The following is a 23,342-nucleotide window of genomic DNA, read 5'->3' on the forward strand; positions in this document are numbered from 1 at the left end:
TACTTGAAGAGAACTAGAATGCCTTGTAGGTACAAACCATGACTTACATGTACGAGTATTCTTCAAAAATTTATTTATAGAAACAGACGTATCCAAAGGCAACATTAGACAAAAACAAAGAGGAAAGTATGGAATACCAAAGACACTTCAGAATCTCACTTGCACTTTACATTTCTTCACATGGAACTAGCACCATTTTAGTTCAGAAACCACAGATTTAATTACAATTGCTTCTAATATATAAAATATCTTAGAAAGATTATTTAGCTATCTATAACAAAGTTCTCCCAAAAGCTTATTTAAAAATCAATTAGAATTTACCATTTGAAATTGATGCAGACGGTTTAAAAATTGATCCAATTCTACAGCTTGTCAGAGGGAATAAGCCATAATTAGTTTTATTGGAAGAAAGTGCCTGAATTCAGCTTCTAGCTTCCTTCTAACCACCAAGCAGGTATGGTAAATTGAATTTTACCTAGGACTAAGAGCACATCTAAAACCGGTCTTAGAAAATAGTTCCCTAGACTATAAAAATACTAAATGGAATACAAAAATTTCAGCCTATACAGCAAATAGACTACAGCAGACAGATATTTAAAACATAACTACCATAATCATCGTGAACATCAAGTATTATTCTAATAATTTTTCTACGATTCATTCTGATTTTATTTCCCCTCAAGTTTTGTTATCACACCAGCTACAGAGCAAATTCGGTGTTTCTCGCAGAAGTTCTTGGAGGCACCACTGAATAATTTTTTGTACTCAACTGGTTCTCAAAGTGCTGGAAGTGCAAATGTAGCTGAGCCTGTGTTCTGAGCTAGGGGTCAGCAAACTCGGGCTGTGAATATAGCCACACTCGTTTGTTTCCATGCTGTCTATGGTTGCTTTCACGTCACATGACTGTATGTGGCCTCTGGGACCCCAGAGTCCACAGTCTTTACTATGGGGCCCTGTACGGGAAAAATGTACCAACCCCTATTTATAGATAAATCACTTTGGGAATGGTTTTGCTGAACAGGAACAAGGCAAAACCACCCCAAATGAAGAAAATTTTGGTTGAGGTTTGCTGGTTCCATCATATGCTACCCCTGCAGATCGAAATACTACACATATGGACTGGCAGCTCTGGGTATTGACATACCCTGTGGCATCATGAGCAAAGTCAGGCTACGACGGAAGTACCTTCCTCTTTCTATGAACTGGCCGTGATGTACCAAGTAACCCACGAACCCAATTATAGCAATGTGCTTCCCGTTCAACCCAATCATCCACATGGCTCAAACATGATTTCTAGCCTTTATAAATCAATAGTCTTATACCCTTGACAATGGACAGATCTAGAAGTGGACCCTTCCCATCCCTCTGTATTGGCATAGATTCTATCAGCCCTGCACTGCCTCCCTTCTAGAATCCTTCCCTGTGACATGCGTCGTAATAATTAGTACTACCGCTACTCCCCAGGGCCACAAACATGTCCCGCTTGACAAAGCGGACTAAGTTTTCGAGGGGGCACATGGGCTTGGAGGAATGCTTGTGGTGGTCCTGGCAAAAAGAGGTGTGGAATGTGACATCGACGCCATTATAAAGAATCCGGACAGAATGCTCACTTGGCTTTTCTCGGTCTTGCCAGAGCTCCAAGATCAACCTAGCTGCAAACCTTGGGAATCTGGCTTCCATCAGGCCCAAGGCGCTAAGAACCGGTGACAGAGTGACATCATGAGCAGAGTAGAGGGCAAAGACCTCCTCTCTCCTGCCCTCCGCGGCACGCTGCATCCGGTTGACAGTCTGGTTCAGGATGGGGTGGGCGCCCAGGAGCGCATAGCCCAAATAGAGCTTCTTCTCCCGCCTCTCTCTCTCATCCTCTATCTGATGCGTCTTGATCACCTTGAAGTGCTCCATGTCGATACAGCCGTTCCTCGTGCATGGGAAGCTGACGTTGTGGCAGAAGCGGCACAGCATGGAGTCTATGGGGTTGGCAGCGCGAAGTTGCTTGGTGGGGACGTCCACGATCCTGGCCATGTCCTCGTAGGTCCTCTCCAGCTGGCTGTTTTTCAGACGTAAGAGGTACTGCCGACGCTGCTCCTTTTCCAGGTACTGGTTTCTCATGGGGCAATAGCAGTTTCCGGAGCAGAACAGAGCGCTTGGCTGATGCCTGAAATGAATCCTCTTCCAGTCAAAATCTGGGAGAAAGCCATAAAGCAAGGCCAGCCCACTTTGTAGGGTCCGGCTTTTCCCAGTGGTCTCCAAGTAGAGGTGGTCTGGGGACCAGTCACTCGGCAGGAGTTTGTGTTTCTTTAGATAGATGTCCCTCAGCAGCTGGCCGTTCTGCAAATGCTGCACAACTCCTGAAACACAGGGACACAAACTGTCCTCACTACCAGCTCAGCAGGAGCAGTAGCAAAGGGAGACCGAGTCAGGGGCCGACTCTGCAGTGCTTTCCATTGTGCATGGGAATATAATCAAAACCAGCATGTGGAAGCTACAGGAATGGGTTTGTGTGAACTCACGAGGGGAGCCCCTTGGGATTATCCAGGAAGGAATGAGCAGAGGGGAGCACTAGAACCATCTGCTCAATCCCTCCCTTCCCTGGGAGGAGGCGTTGTGACCGGGGGACCTCAGACGGCAGCTGTTGAGCCTCCTGGCAGATGTCAAGGCTGTAACTGGCATGGGCTTAAGAAGAGCTTTCTTCCTCCTCCCCAGGGACACAGTATTCTTCAGTGTGCAGGAAGGGCCCACAGAAATCAGAGAGCTAAAGAGAAAAAGGTGCTGCTGGCTGCTTAGTCCTCTCACTGTTGGGGGGTTCTCTCCTTTGCCTCATTCTCCATACTCTCCCAAGTGAAGGCTTGCTGCTAACCTTCTAGGTACATTCTGCCTAAGCCTCCTGGGGCATTACCTGCTCATCAAGGACATTCTGTCTGTGGAGATATGGAATGCTCTTTCAGACTCCTGGATAGAGTATTTGGGAAAAACAAAGTGCAGAATAGTACATTTATTATACTCCTTTTAAATAAAAATGAGGGACAAATAAGAATGTGTATTTGCAGTTGTTTGTGTTTTACATAAAGAAACTTTGGAAGGATGCATAAGAAACTGGTATTACCTGGGGAGATAGGGGTACAGAAATGGCAAATAGAACATGGATAGGAACAAGAATTTTAAATTTACCTGCCAACTAAAAGTTTAAAAAGTTTTAGTCTTGAACTACCCCAGTATGGTAACAAATTATCTTGGGGAAACAAAAAAAAAAAAAAAAGAAAGAAAGAAAGAAAGAAAAACCTTATCTGCAAGTAGGAGAAGGCAATCCCAGATGAAAGCAAGCTTACCCTCCAGGCAGCAGGATGTGGGGGATGGAATCCCAGTAACAGATCTGCATTCTCTGAGGGTCAACCACACACAGCCCCCAACCCCGACCAGGTCATGACCAATGTTGCTTATTCAGATGTCCAAACTGTGTGAAAACCCAGGACAACTCGAGGCTGAGATGTGTGAGACAGAAGGCACGGCACTGGCCCAGGAAGGGGAACAGCTCAGGAAAACATTACAAAGGACGTCTGCATCCCATTCTGAAGGAAGTTTATCGAGCACAGAATTCCTTCAGAGATCTGGGCCGACACAGGTCTTACGCATTTCCAAAATGGTTTGCAAAAAGAGACAAAACCTGATGACAAACATTAAGAATCTATGTCTGGCCCCCATTGGCCTCTGGGCCTGCCTTATATCTCCAGGTTGCATATCTTAGGGTTGAGTGCTTCCCATGTTCAGACCTTTTTCCATTCAACCTCATAAAAACCCAATAAAGTAGGCATATTATTATTTCTATTTTCTTTATTTTACAGCCAAGGAAACCGAGGCCCTGAGCCAATCACTGTTAAGAGGTCGCAGAGCTGGCACTCAGCACCATGTGGGCCCAACATTGCCCTCCTAGTCCCTGCTCGTAGCACCTTCTCCCCTGTCTTTTCAGGCAGAAATATAAAGTTCTAGCCATTTTGGGCCTCTTGATGTCTCCAAACCCAGCCTGCATCTTTAGGACCTTGGTCATGCCCTTCGCCTTTCTCAGCTTAGAGAAATCCTTACCTGGTGCCTGGCTCCAATATGGGCCTGCTCTGTGGCCTTCCTTCTTCCTCCCCCAGGTCAGACCAAGAATTCCTTCCTGTTCCGGTTCCACGGGCTCTCCAGGACTTGGGCTGTGAATGCCCAGCCCAGCACATGCTAGCACCATGACAGGCACTTGACACACGCTAATCTCACTCACCACCAGCCCTGGGGGGAGGGGGCATCTGCAGTCCGTCCCATGGGCCCCTTCTACTCCACAGCCTGGGTTTCTTCCACAGGCCTGCAGTAGCATGATGAGTCGCCTCCACCTCCATGCCCGCTGTCCCGCAGCAGCTGCGTGCGGGCTCCTTTGGGACAAGGCGGGGAGCATCTGTTCATCCCGCCGCTCCCCACCCCTCCACACTCAGCAGCTGCCAAAGCATCTTGAATAAGAGTAGGCACTAATGATCAGGCCTCCACAGTTACTGCGGGGCGCCAAAAGTGTTTCAGTTATAAATGGTTATTCTAACAGCTATGCATTTTTAATGAAATTTAAAATAGAAGATAAAAGTGAGCATTAAAAGAGAATTAGGGAACAGGAGCAAATAGTACCGTGAAAGTGATTTCTTGAGTAATGTTGATTTAGAAAGCGATGTAGATAATAGAATGACTGAGAAGGTAGGAATGAATGAGCGTCTCTAAATGTGTGAGGGCCAGCTTCCCCCAACTCTTCTCGGGGAACAGCCCCTGGATTGAGAGGCTGGGTAGGCCCCCACTGCTCAGTGCACAGTCCCCATGACCTCTGAGCCAGCTGATGGACACTGACCCCTGAAGGACCCTGCCAGATTTTCTTTCTCTCACTGTCTCTCAAGAATTTGGACTTGCCGTTCGTTTCTAGGTAAGGCTAGGACGGTCCGACTGTAGAGAGACACAAAGCAAAACTACAGGGCTGGGACAGACAGATTTCTTATTCCTGGTTCCAGTCTCTGGAGGCCTGGTCATATTCTTGCCTTTAGAGTCTGGAGTCACCCTGAATCCATATAATAAATGTCCATCTTTTGCTGGAGTTGGTTTCTGTCGCTTGCTACCAGAGGGTCTAACCAGTGGTTCTCAACCAGCGTGGCTCTGCTGTCAGGGAGGGTTTGGGGTTGAGTTGTCACAGTGATACAGGGAGGAACATTCCGAACACCTACTGGGTGGGGGCCACGGAGCTAGACAGTCTCCCCAAAGAACTGTTTTCTGACCCACTTTTGACAGTACTACAAGATATTACCACATGTGAAAAACCTGTTTAAATACTTTAGCCTAGAACTTGTGTCATAAATACAAAATCATTTTTACACAACATTAACGCCCACTGATTTTTTTCCAGAAATACAAGAGAAATTAAGGGACATCTGTATTTTATTTTGATCAGAACTTGTCAAAAAAATCATGTCCCCAAATGTGGTGTTAGAGTCCCCAATATAATATCCCTTGGTCTGCATTTGTAATAGTCACAGTTGTTAATCTACATTTAAGCATAAACAACCAACTGTGTCATTTTGTTTCCTACTGAGAGTGTGCTCAAACTTCTATACTGAAACATACAGCATTGTATAATAAATTCATTTCCTTTTGTTTCTCCTTTATATTATAGTTAGAGTACCTGATATAACTGCTCTTCTTTACAATTTTGTAACTAGAAAGGTTCTAATTATATTTGAATTTCACTTCAGGAGGGTTAAGGGAGCACCACAAGATACTTGTTACAGAACGGGGGTGGTTGGTCTGGTTGGATGCAAAACTCCTGTTTTAAACTACTGCAGACCTTGAGCACCTGGAACTGATAATCAAAAGCTTTTGACAAAACTCCTTATTCAAGGCTAGTCTTCCAGAGCCTTCAGTTCAGCCCAGTCTGTCACCATATTCTCCCCAATAATAATGGCTTCTAAAACATGGCAAAACTCTGCAGGGCCAACTACAGAACACAGACCTCCCTTTCATCGGAGCTGAGGTCCCATGGTACTGGTGGGACGAGGAAACAACATGGCCAATAGGTCCTCCCGATTCTCCCAAAAAGGCTGGTGACCACACAAAGGTCCTTTGAGGTCCCAGACTGAAGTAGGAAGAAGCTAGGACCTACTGGGGGCCTCCCAGTTCCTTCTCTTCCTAACGGAGGCAGCCCCACGGTTAACTTGCCAACCTGCCCCGACAGGGGACTGGCTGTGTGAGGGTACGAGCAGGGCTGCAGAGGGAAAGCTGGGCTTCTGGGAGGGACACACTCAGCCCAACTCTATGCTCACTAGGGATCCACCCCACGCGTTTGCTTCTGAGATCTTGCACACGAAAACTTATCAGGTCATTTTCTTTGGAGTTTCTAAGAACATGGGATTGGTTATATCAATTATAGTCCAGCAATAATGGGATAATTAATATGTAGACCCCAGAAATGATGCTGTTAACCAATGTTTATCAATAGGGAAAGATGATCAGAATGTACTGTTTAATGAAAAAGTGGGTTATCAAAGAGTGTGCTTAGTAAAATGCTACTGTGTGTGCATGTGTGCATGCACATAAATGAAAAAGGATGACTGATTTCTTCAGTGGATTGGGATTATGGGTACTTTAAGCTCTTCTTCCTTTTGCTCAACTGTCTCCTAATTTCTCTTCCATGGCCATATACTGCTCTTGCACTAAGAAAAAGGGTTATTTTTAATTTTTAGAAATTGGAGGTTTACTTAGATACCTTGGTGGACTCAGGTGCTTGACTCTGGCCTGAGGTGCCAGTCCTCAGTTGTCCCTGTAAGCCCACAGTGCCTTGCCCAGGAGCATTCACTCCAATGTATGCCACATGGAGGAGGGCACAGGAGACAGGGTAAGCCGAGGCTGTCACACGTACCTGTCTGAGTGAGCTCTCCCATCTCACACAGTGGATGATTGGGGTAAAGAGGCAGGGAGTGTAAGGGGCTTTCGAAAGAGGCTCCAGATCCTTTCGACATGTGACTAACGAAAGCTTCCAGTTTCGGGTGATACGGTTTCCTACAGAGAGAACACAGAGAATCATTGGTCACTATGCTTCCAAACAGCCCACAAGGATTTCCACTTCAGCCAGTAGAAACCCTGCTCATCCATAACAACAGGTCCTGGCTCGGTCACTTTGATTTTTTTTTTTTTTAAGATTTTATTTATTTATTTTGAGAAAGAGCATGCACAGGAGCAGGGGGAGAGACAGAGGGAGAGGAAGGAGAGCAGCAGATCCCCTGCTGAGCACAGAGCCTGCCAGGCCAGCGCCACCAGGCTGGATCTCAGGACCCCAAGGTCATGACATGAGCCAAAATTAAGAGTCTGAAGCTTAACTGACTGACTCACCCAGGCGCCCTTGGCACAATCACCTTTTTTTTTTTTTAAAAGGCCTTATTTATTTGTGTGTGAGAGAGTGCGCAAGTCAGCACACAAGCTGGGGGAGTGACAGGCAGAAGGAAAGGGAGAAGCAGGCTTCCCGATGAACAGGGAGCCTGATGTGGGGCTTGATCCTGGGACTATGACCTGAGCTGAAGGCAGACACTTAACCAACTGAGCCACTCAGGAACCCTTGAAATTCCAGTATCAATACTGCCCGACCCCTGACATTCGATGGGGCCAACATGGGCCTCTAACCTCTGCTACAGCATCCATCATCCTGGGTGCTGGGGGAGTCAGCTTTGCCCTCCACCTCCCACATCCCCAACCTGCACCCCCTCCTGTTTTTCCCTCCTCGGGAGGCTACCCACTGCCCCCAGACAGTCACGCCCAGGCCGGGAGTCCTCCTTGATTTCTCCCTCCCCTGCTCCCACGCATGCCATCTGCCACCCAATCTTGTAGCTGTGTCCTCCTGGGGCTTCTCTGCCCCTCTCTCCTGCACCCCTGCAGCCACTGCCCGGGTTCTGGCACAGGCAGCTTTTGTCTGGAAGGCATGGGCTCCTTTCTGGCCTACCTGTGGCCTAATCTTGCCTTCTCCACAGCCTGACATCTACCTAAAAGCCAGGCCGGCTCTCCCTGCTCCTGTGCACCGCCCCCTGCTCCCAGGACTGGTGCGTGGCCTAGTACTCTGTCCTGGCCCCACCTCACTTTGAGGCTAGGGACCCCCTCCCTTTCCTTTCTAATGTTGGGCTCTAGTCCCACATAACCAAGTGCCTTCTGTCCCCCCAACACACCTTATTCTTTATTGTGTCCAAGACTTTCCCCACGCTGCCCCTTCCTCCTAGCAAACCCACCTCAGACTTCACCCTCAGGAATTTTTAACTCACCTCGGAGAAATCTCCTTTGAAGAAAACTGTGAACCAAGATCTCTACAGCTCTCTACAGTTCACTCTGCTTTTTGCACATACAGTATCTCATTTTATGTGGGGTGGTAACAAAGATGTAACAAAGATGTAAAAAAAACTTTAATAATACCTATTAAATACCTATTAAAAATAATACTTATATTTCTGCCATGAAATACAGGGGGTAAATCAAGATTTAATTCATCTTTCTGATTGCTAATATACACTTTCCCTGAATAATGAAATGACTTATAAATACGTACACATTTTCTCCAAATAATGAGATGACCTATGAATATACACACCTTTTCTTTGAATAATGAAATGGCCTATGATGAATGTATACACATTTTCCAGCTGAACAGAAGTGAGCAGATAAGATGAGTTCCCAGGTAAGCTAAATCAGCATGAAAAGAAGCTAAGACTAATTGTTCTAATGGCAGACCTCTCCTGTTTGAAAGCCCGGTTAACTCTGGCTGCTAAAATGCTCTATCTTTCCAAAACATAATGCTAAAAAAGAGCCCATCTTTAAAAAAAAAATGTTTTAAAATTAGAGAATGCTTACCCGGACACAGTGTAGTCTAATCATCCTGGATTGCTGCAGGGCACTGGTTCTCTCCATAAAAACAGAGGGTCTGTTATTATTCCTGGGGCTAAATCACATAAATATTTGCAAACTGGGGACTAAGAGTTCCAGACTGACAATGAGGCTGCCAATATGAATCCACGTTAACAAAGCTATCTATCAATAGGAGTCAAATGTTCTGCTCCAGGCCATTATTTCAGGTTGGTGATTTTTGAGGCTCTGAGAAGGCTTTGCTGCCAATTTCAGGAATGAAATTTCACTACAGGAAGTGTTTGCTGAGCTATTCCAGCTTTTCAGCACATCTGACTGCTTAATGATATGCTAACATCTAACTGTATATATGACAATTTGGTTTTGGTCTGGAAAGATGGTGATTCATGGAAGAAAAACTTCACTTACAGGAGAGAGCAAATGGCCGGATCTTTTTAACAAGAAGAGGACGAGGTAACCTGAGTCCCTGGGCCTGTCCTGGATCGAAATGACCAGGTCCTACCTGCCGAGTCCTCAGCTCCACCCCCCAGCCAAGAGGGTACGGGGCACAAGGCAGATAATCCAAAAACACGTGTGAATGAATTCGACTGGGAAGTACCCCATCCTAAGATGCTTCACGAAAAGGCCAAGCTTCCCATAGCAGTGAATATGGCAAGGTCCTATCCTGGTTTATTAGAATATTCATATTTCAATGGAAATATGAACAGAACTGCTAATTGTGACAAAGACTCTCTTTGAGTAAACTATAGTTAGGCTCCTCTGAACCCTCTTTCCAACTAGGCTTCAACCTTTGGACTTTCATATTCTTTGGACTTGTGCACTTGGTTTTAGCAAAAATCCTGCTAAGTGGGAGTTAGCCAGAATCTCTCGCTCTTGGTATCTGATCTTCATCTAAAGAAAAAAATTCCTCATCCCCCAGGTGGGATCTGCTCACCCCGGCCTGCCTTTAGCAATCTCCTCACCCTTGAGGTCTCCTCTCCGTCATTTTCCATCCACTGACCTCCACCCTGCTCCTTGGCTATAAATTCCCACCGCCCATGTTGTATTTGGAATTGAGCCCAGTTCTACACGCAGATCTCTTTTCCCCTACTGCATTAGTTCCTGAATACAATCTGTTTTGACTGCTACTAACTACTGTCCAGCTCTGGTTTTTCTTTAACAGTGGTATGCTAAAATCTATTCTCCTCTGGGGCGCCCGGGTGATTCAGTTGGTTAAGCATGTGACCCTTGATTTCGGCTCAAGTCATGATCTCAGGGTCCTGAGATGGAGCCTCATGTTGGGCTGCATGCTCAGTGGAGAATCTACTGGAGATTCTCTTCCTCTCCCCTCTGCCCCCCTCCACTTGCGTGTGCTTTCCCTCTTTCAAATAAATAAATCTTAAAAAAAGAATCTATTCTCTTCTTGGGAAATGGGTTAGATCCCACTTCTGAGGCCCTACATGGTATCACTAATAGAATGGAAGGATGTATCCCTCTACTAGGTTTAGGATTTCAGGTCACGGGGTGCCCCATGCATTCTTTTCCCTCCCAGTGCCTACTAGGTAGACATAGCAGCAATCAGGTTCAGTCATGTAGACATCCCTAGGGCATGATGGAAGCCATGACTGGAAGGGACCTGGGGACCAAAACGACCAAGTGGAGCCACTTCATATGACCTGGATCACTCATCTCAGACCCTCACACAAGGCAAAGATAAACTTTGTTATTTGAGGCAATGTGTTCTTCAGTCTCTTTGTTACCAAAGGCTAGCCTTAGTCTGACTAACACAGATGATCATGTCTGTCATGATGATTTTTTTTTTCCAGGAAAAATTCATGTCATTGCAGCCTCATTGGAAATCCACTTGCCTACTGAACATTGAAAGAATTAAAGGTGCTACTATCTTAAGGCTTCATACAATTCACTTCCAGAGTTTTTATTTACATTTTTGTACACATCATTTACATCCCTCTGTGCCACGAAGCTTGACACAGAACCCCGGGGCTAATCTATACAAACATGAGAAAATTTACTGTGCTTTAGCTATAACCGGAGCAATTACTGAGTCCTGCCAGAACATTAAAACAGAGAAGAGGTATAACACCAGTGATACTCTTATCAGAAGACACAATTCAAAAAAGCTTACATGGCTGGAAACTGGAATGAGTTCATACCATACATTTTTAGAATTTATGTGAAAGAATTTACTTTATATTATTAATGAAATGAAATTCTAAAAAGATCAGCTCAATATACCTTTCTTGGTCGTTGGCTTTCTGGACCTCTGTGCACTACCTTAGATTAATTGCCCCTCATCCTTTCTTCAAACTTTTTCCTTTCTTAACTCTCCTAACATTGCCTCCTGTTTGCAAAGTCACCGTGTCTCCTCCTGGGATCCTCCTTTCTCTCTGTGCTACGTTCTAGGTTGGTGCTTGCCAGGACCCTGTTTTAGCCTTCCCTTGCTCCATAGGCTCTATGATACCAGTCACCCATGGCATCAGCTGCCATGGACACGTGACCTCTCAAATGAACCCCTATCTCCAAGCAGGACAATGTATCTGAAATCAGGACCTGAGCGAAAGGCAGAGGCTTAACCCACTGAACTACCCAGGCGCCCAGGAACAGCCTCTCTTGTATGAATCTTTAGCCTCCTGCTCTCCCACTTCCTCCTCCCATCTGGTTACATACTGGGGTCCTACTGTTCTCATACTGAGCAGCTCTTCCAGCCCCAGGATCTTTGCACTTGCCGTTCCCTCTATCTGGAACACTCTTCCACCAGATCTGTACAGGGCAGGCTCCTTCATTTTTTTTTTTTTTTTTAAGATTTTATTTATTTGACAGTGAGAGAGAGGGTCACAAGTAGGCAGAGAGGCAGGCGGGGGACAGGGGGAAGCAGGCTCCCCGCTGACCAGAGAGCCCGACGCGGGGCTCGATCCCAGGACCCTGAGATCATGACCTGAGCTGAAGGCAGAGGCTTCACCCACTGAGCCACACAGGTGCCCCCAGGCTCCTTCATTTTATTTAGGTGCTGGCCCACATCCCATCTCCTGGTATGTGGGCCCACCACGTCACAATACCTGATGCATAACAGGTGTTTGAAAATAAAACATATTGAATAAATAGGGACTGAAGTGAATATTCTTTTCTTCCTTGGATGTAGAAAAGAGTATCTAATTCATATCCGTGAATGTAAATTTTATTTTTTACATTTAATAAACACGGTGTATCTATGACTAATAACCTTACTGCTGGCTAAATGCCGTTCTAGGAAAGTGAAAATCGCACCCTTGTCATGAGGCACAAGGCATTCAAAGTCTTCCACTGCAAAGACTTGGGAGAGCCACGGAACGTGTCACCGTGAAGGGAAACACCGGGGCCACCAACCTGCATGGGTGTCAGCTCCTATATTCTCAGCTCACTGAAAACCTGCCTGCTGGCTCAGATACCCCCTCTCACTAGATTAGCGCAGCAGGCACAATCTAGGACCCATGGCCTTTCAGAGGTCATAAAAATTAATGATTAGTGAAGCTGAACTAGTAACTGGGAAGGCAGCAGGTGCGGCTAGTGACCAAGACCCCACAGTCCCAGGGGATTCAGGAGCCCAAAGTGGCGCCACGTCCTGGGAGTCCTGCTCACTCTAAGTGTGCATTTATAAGGACAAGTCAACTTCATGCTTTTAAAGATGGACTAAAGGACAATAATTAATTAAACAAGCATACTCTTTCCTCTTTCCACCGATGTCTTCAAGCAGCTCCTAAAGACACAGAATGTGCAGTAAAATAGAAGTAGGTCAAAAGATCAAGGCCAGGGAAAATGAGGGCAGAGGTAGCCAGAGCAGCTGGTCCCTGCAGGAACTGTGTCTCTCAAATGGGAACTCCAAAAATGGCCATGTCAGGGGATCCTGCCATGGCTGTGATGGAATAAGGGGCCCTGGGACCTGGCCTCATGACCGCGACCTTGCAGGGGAGAAAGGAGGCCGGGCCCAGCAAGCCTGCAGGCCACTGTAGGAAATGAAACACCATCACGGGTCCACCTCTCAGTATGACCAGCTCAGTGCTTCAGTCCTTCCCCTTAGTTCGACTTCACAAGGCTGTGATCAGGGATGGACTACTTTCCCCACATTCCAGGATAGAGTACTGAGGCTCACAAAGGTGAAGGGATTTGCCTTCTATCAGAAATGTTACGAGGGCCTCAGAGGGTTCCACAGCAGAGGCTGAAATCTATCATGAGGCACCTGATTGGTTATTTTGACTCATGATTTACACGAAGGTCCTGAATTCACTCTGCAACCAAGCTAGCCCAACAACTATTTCATGCCAGGGCACCATTGATAAGGGAGCAAGACGCAATGCCCTTGAGGAGCCTCTTGGTGTGGGAAGGGCAGAAGCGATCATGCTAGAAGACACACTGCAAAGAATGGAAGTGCACAGGGGAGGCCCTGCATGCTGGCGGGCAGCCGTCCCCAATGGGCGCCTTCTCTAGGAACAGCTAGGGTAACCTCCAGAGCCTCGAAGTGCTCAGGGACACGACTGGTCTGAGGACAGACCCCCGGTCGGAACCAAGCCACCGGAATTCTCACATCTGGGAATGGGAAGCCCAGTGAGAGAAAGGGGAGAGAAGCCACGAGCCGCCAGGGCTAACACATGGTACTGTCCACAGAGTCCTTGAGGTTGCCCCGAGTCTGGCCAACCAAGAGGCCTTTTGGCCTATCCATTCCTGGGCAGTTCAAAGGGCAGATACCCACAGTCTGTGCTGGTGGAGCAAAGCCACTTCTCTGAGCTGCCTTCCCTGCACCCCACCCCATGTCCTCCTGCCATCCCGGACACTCCGGACCATCCCCCGATCCAGCCACCAGAGGATTAATCCCCAGCACAGCAAGGAGCCTCCATCCTTGCTCATCCTAAAGCCAGTTCAGGACTGGTCATTAAATATTTTGTTCTGAGACCCTTGCCGTAATCTCCCTTATTAGTGGCAGTGCCTGATACAACCAGAGAAGCCATCCTCACACACCAGGAGAGGTTCCCCGAGGCGGCAATATCTCAGGGGAGTGTCTGAGGAGCTGTAGGAGTGGGTCACGTGGGGATGGGGCGAGCAAGCTAAACAGCAGGGGCAAAGGCCTGAAGGGGTAGGCGGCTGGCGAGAAGGGCCAGAGCAGGAGTAGAAGGTCCCAGCAGGAAGGCAGGCACAGAAGGCTAGAGGTCAGAGGAAGAAAGCCAGTGTCTGTGTGGCCTTCGACCCAGAGGCTTTTCTGACCCATGGGACACTGGGACATGTGCCCAGGCTTCCTAAATATAGACAGGACACAAGTACCCAGACTGTGAGCTCTGTGACCTCCAGCAGGAAAGGAGCACAGGAAAGCCTACAGTCAGACGCTAGTTCAGGATGTGTTTCTATTCATGGGTTCACTTTCTCTTCTCCATAATCCTGGATGGTGAGAAGCCTAGAGATGCTAAGAGTCACTCTGAGACCCCTTCCCTGGGGTTCACACCGCCATCCACTAGAAGGAACAGACCTTGGCAACAGGAAGGCAACCCACGGTTCCCCCAGACTGGCTCTGCGCGGAGCAGGCTGGCATCCAGAAGCATTCCATCTGCATGATGTCTTCCTCACTGAGCACTCCCCTCCGTCTCCTCCGCTCATTCATTCTGCCCTGTGAAGGGTGTTAGGTGCTCCCAGACATGGCGCTGAGGCTTGGCCCGTCATTTCAGTGCCAACCCTGCCTCTCGTTTTAAAACTGTACCTTTTCCATATGCAATCTGTTGAATTATTTTTCATCCTAAGGGCTCTCAACCAAGAACGTGCTATTCCTACCCCACGAAAAATGAAAAGGTGGAATTCCATGTATATGACTCTGCAGCTGGTGTGCACGCTCTCCTCTATCATTTCACTCCCTCCTGACCCAGCACCGGTCCATGGCAGCATCCCCGCGGCAGAGATGAGGGAGGAGGCCCAGAGACTGAGAGACCTCCCTGCTGCCCCAAACCCCACAGCTGCCCCAGGGTCTGAGGACATCTGGCCCAGTGTTCACTGCACCATGTCACAGCTCTTTCTCAGACTGTAGAACACAGGAGGGGACAGGAGACCTCACGCTGGCCTGGACCCAAATCTCACTTTCTCTGCTGTGTGGCCTTACACAGCTGTCCTTGCTTCTCTGGGCCTCCTCTTTCTCCACTGGGAAATGACAATTAACATGCAGGATTGTTCTGAAGATCAGGCTCCCAGCAAACAGGATGCGCTCGACAAGTGGCTCAGTCCCCTTTTCTGTTATTCTCCAGCCAGTGTTTTGACTGGGACACAGAAAACAGATTCTTAAAAACAACTTGTAGAAAAAGTGCAATTTACCTGTTGGCCACCAGAGTGCAGTCAATTTCTGGTCGCTTGGTTTTGGGAATGACATACAGTGGGTACCTGTCCCCATGTCGAATGAACACATGCACCGAGACCAGCTTAAAATGATGTGGAGCGTGACCTGTAGGAGAGGAGCAGATTGCCTGGTTAGCATTCAGGAGGTGTGGACCCTGTCCACTCTGCAGAAGAGCACGGATGAGCGTGGCAGCAGGGTGCCATGGAGGGGGGTGCTCACAAGGAAGGTTGAGGAAGGGAGACAGGGCCAGTTAGGTCTCAGACACCCCCACCCCCAAAGTAACAGGGAGGCTCTGGGAGTGTAGCTGGGAGCTGGCGGCCAGTAAAATGGGGACCCGATGATTCATGCAGCCCCTCTCACACCCACAGCCTGGGGGAGGCCTACGAAGGGCTGGAAACAATGACTTCTGCTTTGAAGCTCCATGAAACAGGGGCTCCTAACTGGCTCAGTCGACAGCATGCAACTCTTAATCTCAGGGTTGTGAGTTCAAGCCCCACATTGGGTGTGGAGCCTACTTAAAAAAATAAAATAAAGCTCCATAAAACAAATCAGGGCACAATATGATAAAAATATTCAATATCATTCTTTGATACATTTAAAGAAAAAAAACAGAAGTCAACACAGAAATCCTATTTTCCTACACCTTTACTGCAAGATACCAACAGAGCAGCCTGCATCCTGTGGATGTCCAAAGCCCTGAGAAAGTGTACTGGAAAGGGGGGTGGACAAGGGTGATGCCCTTGAGTCCATAAAGCCTGCCTTTCCATCTCTGGTATCTCAACAGAAACCATGATGGCGAATGTGTGCAGAGTCTCTCTCGTGAGCCATGTGTTATTCCAGAGTGGTTATGGAAGCCTCTGGGCAGCCTTGTGAGTAAGGACTGCTACTTATGCCCATTTCACAGATGAGGAAGCTAAGACCTGGGAACTCATTCAAGGGCACAGCCTACAGGGTGTGAGCAGCTACAGGATGTGAGCCCAGGCCACCTGCTCCTTCCTACCACGCTGTGCTGCTTGAAGAACTACTAGAACTACCAGTCCCCAGGTGCCACACTGGGCGGCGCAGGCAGGCCTACCTTCCATGCTGCGCTCAGCCACGCTGGGAATGTTGCAGTACAAGAGAGCTTCGTAAATGGGGTCCGTCACGGGGGGCTCAGTCACCGGCTCAGGCATGACTCTCTTTCGACTCTTGCTACTCACTCCATTTTTAGCTGTGGACACTGGGGTCAGGTGGACTGCAAGGGAAGCAAAGCAGGTCATGACACGTGCAGTCACGGCGGGGTGGGGTACCAGGCCAGCCCCAGGGGCCCAGAGCACAGCTGGATTTTCACTGAGTAACTCTTCTCCCTCAGCACTGGGGTGGACTTCAGTCCAGCCAGAGGTCAGCTTCTCATCAAGAACTGTTTCTTGAGCCCCCACTTTGCCCTGTCTCTTTCTCAAGGCCATTACCTCTTCCCGACCAGTAATGAGCTGTGCAAAGGCAGGTGGGCCACCCTGGAGAAAGGGGCTTTGCTCCGATGGTAAAGGAAGAACTTCGTGCAGCCTGGTTACCTTATTCTTAACACCCTTTGAATTCTAGTAAATACCAGAGAGGAAAACTATCACCTCTTGAGTGCCTAGGAAGTACCAGATGTGCTGACAGATCTCATTTGGTATCACTGGCTTTGTACCTTGAGGTCCCCAGGAGCCCGATGACAGGCATCACTCATTAATCCTCACAAGACCACTTTACAGAGGAGGGAGCCTGGTACTAAGTGGGAAGTTGAGGCAGCCGCCCAAGGCGGAGGTGGTGGACAAAGCCCCATGCCAAGCTCATTCCTCTGCCTCCAGGCCAGGTTTTCCCCACCAGTCTTCCGGATGTCATGTGTGGGCCCTGCAATCTATCTGTCATCTAGCACCCCTCTTTTTGTGGGTGAACCGCTCCTTCCGCATGTCCCTGTCCCCAGCTGTGGATGGACATGTGACCAAGTCAATGAGGACAGTGATGGGGCAATTAGTTTCCTTTTGCTTGACAGAGGCACTGTGCACACACTAGAAAAGGGTCTCTTTTGTATACCGATCTCTAAGAACAGAAACCCGGGGCTGCCCCAGCTACCTGTCCCTCCTCAGAGAGCCTCTGTCTGCAGTGGGAGAAAATGATGCTGAGTAGAGACAAGGCAGACCAAGACATGCAGAGACTTAATCAGAGAGAGAGAGAGAGCTGAGGACATCTATTCTTGGAGACCTTGAGTTCAGATGTGGCTGAAGCCAGACCTCTCTTAGATGTCCCAGTTATAAACATTGTATATAACCCTTGTTGCTTAAGCTAGTTTGAATTGGGCTTTAGTTACTTTCAACCAAATGAGTCCTGACTAATAGACTTTATCAATTACTTATAAGCAGATGTAAGTCCATCTTCTGGGTCAATGGTCCCCAACTTTTCCATGTATGGGGGACCTCTTTGCAGCATCGCAGATTTTCTGGAACTCTCTACACAATGATAGTTGTATTTTTAGTATCCACCAGCTGAGGAAATGTACAGAAATCGTTGTGCCCATGTATCATTTAATTTCTAAAAGATTTATTAACCACCAGAATATACATGCATACATTTGAACGATAGCTAAAACAGGGCCCAACCACCAGTTTAAATCCATTTAAATTCCCTAATTCCTTCTACAGATTTTTCCAAATAAGTACTTAAGACTTCCCTTGGGCAAACAGATGTCATAAAAAAAGGTAAAAGACAAACAGTCCACTCACTGAAAGGAAAATATTTGCAACCTACATAACAGACAAATTATTAATATCCAAAATACATATGGGATCCTACAACTAAAAAATTGGCAGGGGACATGAGCAGGCTGATTACAGAAAAACAAATGCCAGTGGCAATGAACATACAAAAAGATATCCAACGTTATTCATACTTAAATGCAGTTTCTGATCCCGCCTATCAGACTAGAATATCATGTTTTAATAATAATAGCAGTACTGACAAGGGTGTGAAAACCCACTTCCACACCACAGGTAAGAGTAGAAATAGAAACCATCCATAAACATTTGGCAGTATCTACTAAATGTTCTATGTGCGTTATCCCCGATTCCATTACTCCGCATTTTGGAATTTACTCATCGGACATCAAACCCAATCACAAAGCTGTGTGGCCAAGGAGATTCGCTGTAAGGCTACTTGTAGTAACGGAAAAAGGGCAACGACTAAATATCCCTCGTTAACAGAACAGAACATTACATTCATTTTGGGAATATTCTGCTACAGTTAAAGAGAATGGAAAAGAATCAAAGATAAATGAAACAAGGTGAAAATACCAAGTTATTGGATAAGAAAAAAACAAACTATAAATATACGCATATATAAGCATCAGTTTATTATGTAAGTGCATAGAAAAATGTCTATAAGGACATCCATTATAATGCAGCAGTGGTTTCCTCGGGGAAATGGGTGGAACAGGGTATGAACAAGTATTTTTATTGTTTTTCTCCGAAATATCTATATTGTTTTACAGATCTACATACACATTTACGGTAAGCACGTGTTACATACCTCCTCTACGTATAGACATAAACGTGTCTTTCCATAACATCTAGATACACTTCTCTTATCAGCACATTTTCATTCCTTACTTGTATTAAAACAACCATCATAGAGCTATAGAACTGGTCCTTCACCAATTCAAATTAGTCTTTTGGTTGGCCCTACAGCCACTTTCTTCCCAGCAGCTGGAAATGGCCAGAACTGCTAAAACACAAGCTCAGGTGTCCAGAGGTAATTTACCATTGTGGGGTTTGGGCCAGAGCAAGGGAAGGAGAAAAGGATATGGCTGAAGGCAGCATCTTAATGACCCAGCAATTCTGGCCGTGTGGTAACCCTCAGTTCTAAACTCTGCTCTTTCATGAAATGTACCAGATTCTGGCCCCTTGGCCATGCCTGTGGGCACATTTCCTTTGAGTCTGGGCCAGGCAGAGGTGAAGCTAAGGACATGTGAACGTATGAGGGACACAGGAACACTGGGACACAGGTTTGCAAGCTTACCCATAAGCACGTGGGGTAAGGCCTATGGGGGCCACCACTTGGGAACTGCTAGACTGAATGTGTCCCCCTAAAATTCACATGCTGAAACCCTAACCCTCAATGTGATAGTATTGGGAGGGGAGGCCTTTGGAAGATGATTAGGTCAAATGGGATTAGCATCCCCATAACTGAGACCCCAAAGAGTAACCCCCCTGCCTGGCCTTCCACCATATGAGTTTACAGAGAAAAGATACCTTCTGAGAAGTGGGTCTTCACAGACATTGAATCTTTGGGTGCTTTGATCCAGGACTTCCCAGTCTTTAGAATGGAAAAAAATAAATTTCTGTTGTTTATAAGCTACCTCATTAATGGTATTTTTATTAAGCTGCCCAGTGGAATAGGGAGGAACGATGGTGGTTGTGCGACCCAAGGAAGCAGTGGTTTGAAAGACACAGATAGAGACTGGGTGATAATCAGAGGCCTTCGGTCCAGAAAGATTTCATCTACTACTTTCCCGGCATCTGGACCTATCAGCCTCACCCATGCTACTGAGATCACCCCATGCTGTTTGCACCCTCCTGAGTCACCAGAATGCAGGGTGGGTCCACACAGGGCCCTTCAGTAGGCCCTCCAGATGCTAGACATTTGGGGGAGCTTCTGATGCACAGAAGCCAGGGGGCGAGACGTCTCCTCCAGATCCACCCTCCTACCTCCTCACCCCCAACTTAGTTTTCACTGTCCTGAACTGCTCGGAGCTGCCCCCACTGCCACATGGTGTTTCTTCTCCACACCCCTCCTTTTGTGTTTAACTACCCTCATTCCACCACTGTTCCCCAAATCTGGCCAACTCCATTATGATCCTGGTGTCACCGCTCTGGGAAGCCCATTTCAACATCCCTCTTCCATTGGCCCCCCTGACTCCTGGTCCTTGCTGCCATCTTGGCTCACAACACAGTACCCATAAACAGGGTTGTCCACAGTTGCTCAACAGGCCACCCCAAATATCGAGGGAGTCAGGGCTGTATCTTTTTCATCTTTATATTCCCTGTCCGACCAGCACAGGGCAGGTGCCCTACATGGCTTGGCTTGTTGAACTGGAGGCCCATTCTGAGCCAGGCGCTGGGCTCCACGCTTTTGAGGAAGTGTTTCACTGGACAGAGAAAAGACGGGCAAGGGCCTGGGTCAGGAGCAGATTGTTACTTAACAGCACAGGCCCCTGGGCCATAAGCTCCTGTGTGGCCTTGGGCCTCAGGCCACCTCAGTTACTTGGACAGACTCAGTGACCCACAGGATCAGCAGGTGGTCCTACAGCCAGGTGTCTGCTGCCAGCTCATTACCAGGGAGGCTCTGACTTGCACACGACAAGTTAGAGTCCCTCCACTAGGTGTGGGCTCGAAGCCCATGCCCATGGTCTCTAGCTCATCTCCCCATATCAGGGCTCTGGTCAAGGACAGACGACACACATCTACCTGCACACCTGGCTTTCCTCCACTAGCTTTAGCCTGTATGCAAGCCCTTCACAGGTGCCTCAAATCTGACTTGCCTGAGCGTTGTGGGGGCTCCCATCCCGGGGTCAGATCACCGCCCCTCCCTTCCTTCTCTGGAGGGGCACTCCCTGCCCCCACCCCATGCCAACACTGTGGCCAGGTAGGGGGCTGCCATGCTGCTCCTCTAAGATCCCACCCATGCCTTACTGACAGGGACCTGAGTCTAGCCACTTGTGCCAACGAGGGCCCTTTCGAGGAAAGAAAAGCAGCAATTTCATAAGAAGTGAGGTGGCCTCCTGCCATCCCTACCTGAGGCTATAGGCCACTTCCTATTGTCCCTGCGCCTATGTGGTTCAGTTGTCAGCTCCTCCTCTCCTTACATTGATATCCTGGCAGATCCAAATCACGTGTTAGGGATCCACAGGTATCCTGGTGAAGGCAAACACGACAGGCAAAAGTGTTGGCTCACCTAGCCATTGCTGGCTCAGCTGCCTGAGTCACATCACTGACCATGCCAGCAAAGACCCTCATGGGGCCAAAGGCACGGCCCCACCATGTGCCTTTTACCTTCCTCGCTCCAGGGCCTACCTCACCCTCAGCACTGGGCTGGTCATCTTCCCAGGGGACGGTAGTAACCTCTTGGGACTTGTCATTTCTGGGGCCGCTAAAGTCTGTCCTCCGTCATGTGTGCTGCCATGGCTGACCATGGTTCTGAATGCAGGGAGGTGGTAGGGAGCTGCGGGCTACTGAGTCACAAATGTGGGTTCAAGCCCCGACTTTGTTACTTCCCAGCTGCATGACCTTGGGCAAATCCTCCTGCCTCACTATGCTTCATGCCCTTCCCCTATAAAACGAAGATGATGGCATCTCCACCAGACTGGGGTCGTGGATGGCCCAAGACATCCCCTGTAGGACACTGAGCTGTGCCTGCTGTGTAGTTAGGGATAAAGAAGTGCTATTTGCATGGGGTGCCTGGGTGGCTCAGTGGGTTAAGCCTCTGCCTTCGGCTCAGTGGGTTAAGCCTCTGCCTTCAGCTCAGGTCATGATCTCAGGGTCCTGGGATTGAGCCCCACATCGGACTCTCTGCTCAGCAGGGAGCCTGCTTCCTCCTCTCTCTATGCCTGCCTCTCTGCCTACTTGTGATCTCTGTCAAATAAATAAAATCTTAAAAAAAAGAAGTGCTATTTGCACGTCTGTCCCCTTGAGTGATTATTCTGGCTACTTCCAGGCTCTCAGAAGGTGCTCCCTTCAACTCGGGATCTGGAAGGGATGCTGCCCCTCTGTGTCCACACCTTTCACAGAAACACAATGAACCAGTCTCCTGTCCCCTCTCAACCACCCAATTTTAGCAGCTTTTCTGACTCCTTTAAATACATCCAGCTTATCTAAGATGGCACCTTTTTTTTTTAAGCTCCACACCCAGTGAGGGCTCGATCTCAGGACCCTGATATCAAGAGTCACATGCTCTACTGACTGAGCCCATAAGATGCCCCCAAGATGCCACCTTCTTATAAGCTAAAATACCCCTAGTTCTAGTATCCCCCAATAATCCAAAGGCTCTTGAATTCTGTCTCCTTCACTGGCCTGCCAAAGAATAATGATTTGCTCTACAGGCAGTTCCCACAATTCCTTCAGTGCCCCTCCACCCACCGAGTTGTCTTAAAGGTCCATCGTGCCTCTGCCCTGCACTGAATATAAAAATGTCTGTGAGTAATTCTCAAATATAAACCAAATGGAGACCCATTCTGTTATTGCCTTTGGCCATGTGCTTTTAGAGGCAGGAGGAGAAATCACGCTTAGGGGTGCAAGGCGGAAATCAAGTCCATCTTTGCATACTTTGAGAAACTTGGTTTTACATGGGCAAGATTGATCAAACAGCTGAATCTACCCTTTCTGAACCATCCACTTTGGACCACAAAACAATACCAACCTTTCCTGTTCTCCTTGTTCTCAACTATTCTTCATTCCTTATTCTTGTTGCCTCATGGTGAACCACTATTAGGTAAGAATCTAGTAAGTGCTTTTGGTGCCAGTGATAAGCCTGGTCCCATTTAGGGAGCCAGCAAACCACAGGAGGTATGGCTCATGGGGCTGGGACTCAGTACATAGAACAGGCTGGAGGTTTTGACCTGGGCTATTCCCAAGCTCTTATCTCCCCTGTGTCTGACCTTCCCTGTGTCTGACCCTCCCTCTGACGTTAGCCACTGAGCCATCAGTGCAAGGACTGCCAGAACATAGGGCCAGGGTTCCCACGGTGGCCTGAGCTTGAGCCCAGCTGTGGCCTCCCAGAGGGGACAGGAAACCTCACTGTCTTCTTAAGCAACTGATAACTGGCCTGGCCCAAACAGAGTCCTTTGGATTAGATGACAGAAGTCCCAAGGACTCCAAATAATTACAGAAACTAGAAATCAGAGAGAAATCCAAGGACAGGCCCCCAGAAAGAATTGAGAGAAGAACCTCAGCCATCCTTAACCACTTAGAGAACCTTAACCACTTGAAAGAACCTTAGCCATCCTTAACTCGTAGCCTGAATCCCCTCTGCCTCCCCTTTGGGAATCTGACAAAAGTTACTGCTCCTCAACCCTGAAAACGGGCTGCACACA

The 23,342-nt window shown here is 47.8% G+C and overlaps 1 protein-coding gene across 1 annotated transcript in view; it reads right to left on the reverse strand.

The window, feature by feature from the left end:
- Positions 1-56: 56 nt before the first annotated feature.
- Positions 57-23,342, reverse strand: part of LOC111149806 (2-phosphoxylose phosphatase 1) — a 49,213-nt gene continuing 25,927 nt past the window's right edge. The window contains exons 4-7 of the mRNA XM_022507090.1: positions 16,317-16,475; positions 15,220-15,346; positions 6,917-7,056; positions 57-2,348 (exon numbers count right to left, since the gene is read on the reverse strand). Coding sequence (XP_022362798.1) covers positions 1,408-2,348; positions 6,917-7,056; positions 15,220-15,346; positions 16,317-16,475 — 1,367 coding nt within the window. The 3' untranslated portion in view covers positions 57-1,407. The remainder of the gene's footprint in view (positions 2,349-6,916; positions 7,057-15,219; positions 15,347-16,316; positions 16,476-23,342) is intronic.

Source organism: Enhydra lutris, unplaced genomic scaffold, assembly GCF_002288905.1.
Source record: "Enhydra lutris kenyoni isolate GAN:26980312 unplaced genomic scaffold, ASM228890v2 scaffoldscaffold2, whole genome shotgun sequence".
Taxonomy (NCBI): domain Eukaryota; kingdom Metazoa; phylum Chordata; class Mammalia; order Carnivora; family Mustelidae; genus Enhydra; species Enhydra lutris.